Below are 6,073 nucleotides of genomic sequence, written 5' to 3'. Positions count from 1 at the left end.
TTAGACTGACCAAGCATTTTATTGATTGCTTATTGTAATAAACACCGACAGATTCAAGTCATTGCACTTTTTCAGACACCAAAGGAACTTCACAAAACTTACACAAGATAAAAACGACATTAATAAAAAATACTGAAAAGTATGCACTCACAAAGGAATAAGTTTGCCTCTTTGTTAATGTTAGGCATTTCCACACGATAAGTGAGAAGATGCATGAAAAATCCACCAGCATTCAACGATAATTTTCGAACTATAAATTGCAGGTTTTTGCCTTTGCATAAATCATTTTGTGCTCCACGGGAGAGGTATGATGCGCTATTTAAAACCATAGCTTTATCGACAAGTTAAAACAAACCTTGCTAAAAGGATGCCAGACTTCCAAGTCTGTAGTGCTCACATTTTGCGAAGTTAGTAATCTAGTAAGGATGAACATAAATTAAAACACCAAAACCTTCAACAAACCGCATAAAAAGTGCTTGCAATTAAATCACAACAATGACAATCGGCAGAAAGAAATAATGAAATATAAAATTTGTGCTATTTAGCAGGCATAGTGCAAAATGTAACTCTTGAGCAAATTAACATTTTAGATTGATTCGGCTGTAGATACAAATAGTTGAATTCAGATAAGTCCAAACTGGAATTATAATTAAAAATAATTTTATTTTCTTGTCTGCTAAAGTTTGAGACATTGTCACTCAATGCAGGCTGTTCAGTTGAGTTTCTTTCAGGCATCTCCTTTGCTTGTGCAGCAGCAGATAAATTGTAATCGACTAGTTCAGAAGGCAAATCCTCGTGAAGTTGGTCACATGAGCTGGAAGTTGTTAGCGCTGAATCCTTGGACAACTTGAGTATGGTGGGTAAACTGGATGATCTTTTCTCTTTTAATAATTCTTTTTTCTGCGGCAGTCCTTTTGTCCTGTATATATATACCGTCGATAGTAAACGACAAAGTTTATTACATTAGATACTACAGGCATCAGCCCAATAAACAAATCAAATTTGTTTAGTGCAAATGTGCACCCTCCTCTACCGCAACTAGAGTCTGGCAAAGCTGTGGTTTAATATTACACCATGTTATATGTGCTGTTTCACACCAGTTAACATTAAAAAGGACCTTAAATTTCAATCTTTCTTCTTTACTACAGCTCAGTGAAACGGAAACACATAAAATGCCTCAAAATCACAACTTGTAGCAAATCATCCTCATACCTAACCCCTATTGCTGCCAGTATAGTATCCATGTTTTTGGCATAATCCATATGTCCATCGATGATCGAGCTTAGATCAATGTTGATCATTCGTCGATTTTCCCACATAATCGGTTGCAGGCCTGCTACCTGTACTTGCCTCGCGCTTGTTCGATACAAGAACCGCAAAAGCCAGTCTGTCCTGTAAAAAAGTGTAAAATCTGCAAGCCACAACATCTGTTATAGTTAGAGCGATTTTTATTAACCCACAATTTTGAAAATATGACTTAACGTTTGCTAAAATTTGCCTTAAAAATATTAAACCTGATACTAAGCACACAATAACATTTTTACTTTGAAATTTTAGCTTTATTATTCCAAATTTGTGACAAAATAAAACTTTTATGATAAAAAAATTGCCCTAGTTATAATATACAGCAATCGACTACCAGATCCACAAAAATGCAAATCCGTCTGTGCACGTTAGATTGATGTAAAAGTTATTAAAAATTCTGTGTTTTCTACCAATCATAGTATTATAGTATCAACATTAAAGTATTCCCATTCTGGTGAAATATTTTAATGTACAACCATTGCTGACTTATACAGCTTAGCTTCATCAGGGCAGTAAGACTTTACAACAGTAAGTCAGCGCATTTCACATTAGAGTTCTACTGCTTCTGCTGGTTTGTCTCTGCATCCTACTAGCATCGAGAGCATCCGTATGTGAAAAATTACCTGCAATAAACATTTGTAATGTGACTTGCAACCACAGATGAAAATATCTTCCAGTCTTCTGCTTTTCCACTAACAGGTGCACCAAGTAGATAAACATTTTCAACAATGCCAGTATGATCTTGAAAAATAAAACATAATGTTGATGTTAAGGTGCTTGTTGATTCACTTATGATTACAAATAAGTGATTTACATATTAATTCTATAGAGGCCAAAGTAATTTCATACAGAACTCACTTTTTCGTTTTGACATTTCCTCTAAGCAGTGATAAATCACCCTGGCTCCCAAGCTAAATCCAATAAGTGTGACAGGACGATGGCCATGTTCCCTTGCTAGCAGAACCTCGGCAAGCTGTTTGCCCACCTAGAAACCAAATTTACCAAGAAAACGACACATGCCAAGAAGTAGTTTTAGGAAAAAATGCACAAGCTCTGATGTTAAAATGGCACTTTTCGTTAAGTAAACAGCGCTATTACTTGGGAAGATCTTTGCAGACACACACTCCACGGATTATCAATCACACCAGCTGCAGAAATGAGTGACGCTGGCCAGGCTACTGCGGTGATTAATCCTTTAAAAATGTTATGGCATTGGTATAGATGTCAAACACAAATTGTTTAAAAATGCAGAGGGTTGATTATGTTGACATTTCACTTTTTTAAATTTAACGCTTTGTTTGAGACATTACTTAATTTATCATCAATTTTAAAACTAAAAGCAAGCACCATTCATGCATAATTTAAAAACGCAATAGAAACGTTCAATGCATTTACATGCCTGCTAAAACAGTATACTTCAAGGCTTCAGTAGCAGCGACACTCATCAAGCTGTCAATGATATACTGGAATGCACTTCCCAGTCTAAGCAGATGTTTTGATTCCCATACCAAAGTGTACTGCTCACGACCTTGCAACATATGCTTCCACGGATATACAAACCCACCTGGTTAGAGTGATAGACATTTATTGTCACCACATGTCTGATATCAAGAAATCGCAGTATGGTATTTTATCTTAGTCACTTTGCCTGTCCTCTGATAGCCATCCGGAAACAGCAATTGTAATCGCTGGCTGTGCGGCAACTGTAAGTGGCCGAAATTCGAATTCGTCTATTCCACCAACCCTACGCTTCATCTTGTAACCTGTTAGGCCTGCGCCGGCTGCTCCAAATAACGATGTTATAACTGCAATGCCAGCCACAGACCCAAGTGCTGCCGCTGAAGCACCACCAAGTATAGCCCCTGCATAAGTACACAAACCTTAGTCCACTTTCAATGTTCATAATTACACTTACAAAGGGAAACTGTCAGCATAAATGGCTTTAGAAAAATTGCTATTAACAAGGAGAGTCATTGAATTACACATTTAATGCAAATATTACACAGATAGTTGTGCTTTTATTTTCAGTTAATTCTAATTAACATCACCTGCACCAGCAGCAACAAGAGGTGCAGCCAATCCCCCTGTCAGTCCGACCAGTGCCCCACCTCCAGCTGTTGCTAAGCCTATTAGAGCGTAACGCTTCCATTTACGATTTCTCGCATTCTTTTTTCGAGTTGCTTCTTGCTCTCTGCACATATTAATTTCCTGTTTATAACCATAAAAGCAGATAGTTATTCATTAGACATCATACGGTAAACACTGCCCTATTATATAACAACTTACGATTTTTCTTTCTCAGTGCAATTTTTCAGCATCTCTATGATGAGCTCTTCAATATTTTCAAAATCTTCATATTTAAAATGCAATTGCCATGTCACATGCCGAATTACAAATCGAGATCTAGCATCATAACGACCTCCAGAAGAAGTAACGGCCCACATAACCATATCATTTAGAAGAATATGTATATTTTGCTGCAACAATAGAAATATAACTCTAAATAGTATGTGATGCTTAGCAATTAGACAACAAATATATGCTAGTTCATAAACCTGATTTGCAAAAACTTTGCATTTTCTTGCTGATATAAGTTGTCTATGTTCAACAAGTGCAAAAATTGCACATTGTAAAATTTTCAATTTTATGAAAGCTCCTCATCATTAATGATGTATGGAACTCTTGTACAAATGAACATAAAAGTTTGGTGGTTCACAAACTGTAACGCCTAAGTGTAGATAAGTTTGTCATTCACACATTCAGTGTTTGATTAACTTGAATAACCTTGCACTTCAACACATTTCATAAATAGTGGATAAACACATACATTATGTAACGTTTATAACATTTTAACATATACTGTATAACAAACCTTAACTTTTTCATCCTGAAGTAAATTTTCAACAAAAAGGTCAGTTCCTGGTAATCCATGGCCATCCGAAAGTGCTATCATAGTGTTGGCAACATTGCTGGGTAAACAGAGATGCGCCACAAATGATGTAACAAACGTATGCCTGTATTCTCTACAGTAAAAAAGAAAATAACTTGGCATGGATTCCGTGATATGCCACTGTCAACATGGTGCTTTACTGGCTGCAGTGGTGACACCAATTTATAATGACGCCGTAAATACTTCCAACAGATATATATGTGTTTATCAAATAATATATAAAGGGAGTTTTATTGTAAAACACTTTAGGCTTGCTTAAATTTAATGGTAATATTTCCATGTGGTTTTCATACTGCTTTGATATGAATTAAAAATTAAACTATGGAAGGGCCCATGCAGCGAAATTTGACAATAGGAACTATTTCTGCAATTAAACATCAACTAATTAATTATAAATAATTTCGATTTTCCATAAAACAAATTGGGTCGGACATAATAGACAATTTCATTTGCTCTCTGGCCTAATCTTCTTTATCTATCTTCAAGTTGCTTGTTATGTCACTAGTTGCCATTTACAGGTAACTATTTTGCATAAAATACAATGACTGTTAAAAGTATCTTAATAAAAAGAATTTGGAAAACCATAAAAATGGCCATTTTACACAATGCATGTTAAGCGTGGTCTACATTTCCCAGTTTGGTCAAGCAACCAGTGATTTAGTAACAATGACCAACAATGACCATATCTCACTACAGTAATACCACTGCTGAACTGTGAAGTGTAAGACAAGCATTTTTCAAAGTGCAGTAACTTTGCAAAGACAAATTTCCTAAATTGGTAGCTGGTTAAGTCCATGATAATGTTGCAAAGTTGCAAAAATTGAATCAACAAAAATGACAAATAAATTTATGTGTATATTTGAGTATACAACTCTGCCTTTCTGGAAAAAAAAACTCTGTATTATTGTACTTTACTTAAAAGCATTTGTGTATCTATATAAATATGTAATAAATCTATATAAATAATATGGATAAAATGTGGCACCCAAAGGGTATTGAAATTGAAAGAATCCCGATAGAAGATATATATATATCTCTCTATCTTCAGAATACCACAAAAAATCAGTTTAACAAAAATTCACTGCATGGGCGCTTGAATTGATATAGTCAACAATACACTTGACAAATTTTACAACTTGCCTGTCTTCTGGTGCATCAAACAACAAGTTTAAAGCAGATGCACACATTCCAGAATAACTGAACTTTGTAATATCACCAAGTGATTCAACAAACTTAGAATTTGTATAAGAATTTTTGTTAATTTCATCTGTGATGGTGTTGTCAAAGTTTTCATCTTGATGATTTTCACAATCACACTCTGGTGTTAAGGACTGTTTAGAAGCACCATCTTGAGAACTTTCTTCTTCCAAGTTGATTTTTTTCTGAGACATAAATGTCATCAACGATTTAAAACCACAAATGGACTTCTTCGAAGTTGAAATATTGTAGAAAGTTTTTGCTTCCTGTGCTTTTAATGTACAAGTGTGTCAGTTCCAATGCAATCCGTCACATAAAAGTTAAGTAAGTTTAAATGCTTACACTCCTAATGGCTGTTATAAAAATTTAAATGGATAGCCTAAGTTTTGAAATTATGTATAACTTAACTTAGTTTTTTCAGCTATGAAATCATGATCAAATTTTGCTTTTAAAATAAAGTAATGTAAAGCATGGAACACTTGAAGTAAAACAATTCAATGGTGTTGTCTTTCCCATGTTTGATGCTTCTAATGTTGCATTGATAGTATGGTAATTTTTATTTTCATGCTGAGGAAAGTCTTTGCACCACTTAAACGTGGCAATGGTTCCCTATCACTCAGT

General features: G+C 34.9%; 1 protein-coding gene across 1 annotated transcript; it reads right to left on the bottom strand.

The window, feature by feature from the left end:
• LOC143464950 (transmembrane and coiled-coil domain-containing protein 4-like) lies at positions 1-5,811 on the bottom strand. The gene is made up of 11 exons (XM_076963023.1): positions 5,396-5,811; positions 4,178-4,328; positions 3,592-3,782; positions 3,354-3,496; positions 2,949-3,167; positions 2,705-2,869; positions 2,404-2,498; positions 2,164-2,290; positions 1,929-2,046; positions 1,213-1,392; positions 1-919 (listed from the first exon to the last, which is right to left on the bottom strand). The coding sequence occupies exons 1-11, from the start codon at positions 5,653-5,655 to the stop codon at positions 538-540; spliced, it is 2,031 nt and encodes a 676-aa protein (XP_076819138.1). The 5' UTR covers positions 5,656-5,811; the 3' UTR covers positions 1-537.
• Between the last annotated feature and the right edge of the window lie 262 nt (positions 5,812-6,073).

Source organism: Clavelina lepadiformis, chromosome 1 (genome assembly GCF_947623445.1).
Source record: "Clavelina lepadiformis chromosome 1, kaClaLepa1.1, whole genome shotgun sequence".
NCBI lineage: Eukaryota > Metazoa > Chordata > Ascidiacea > Aplousobranchia > Clavelinidae > Clavelina > Clavelina lepadiformis.
Note: the sequence above shows the minus strand (reverse complement) of the source record. Positions and strands in the feature narration are given on the sequence as shown.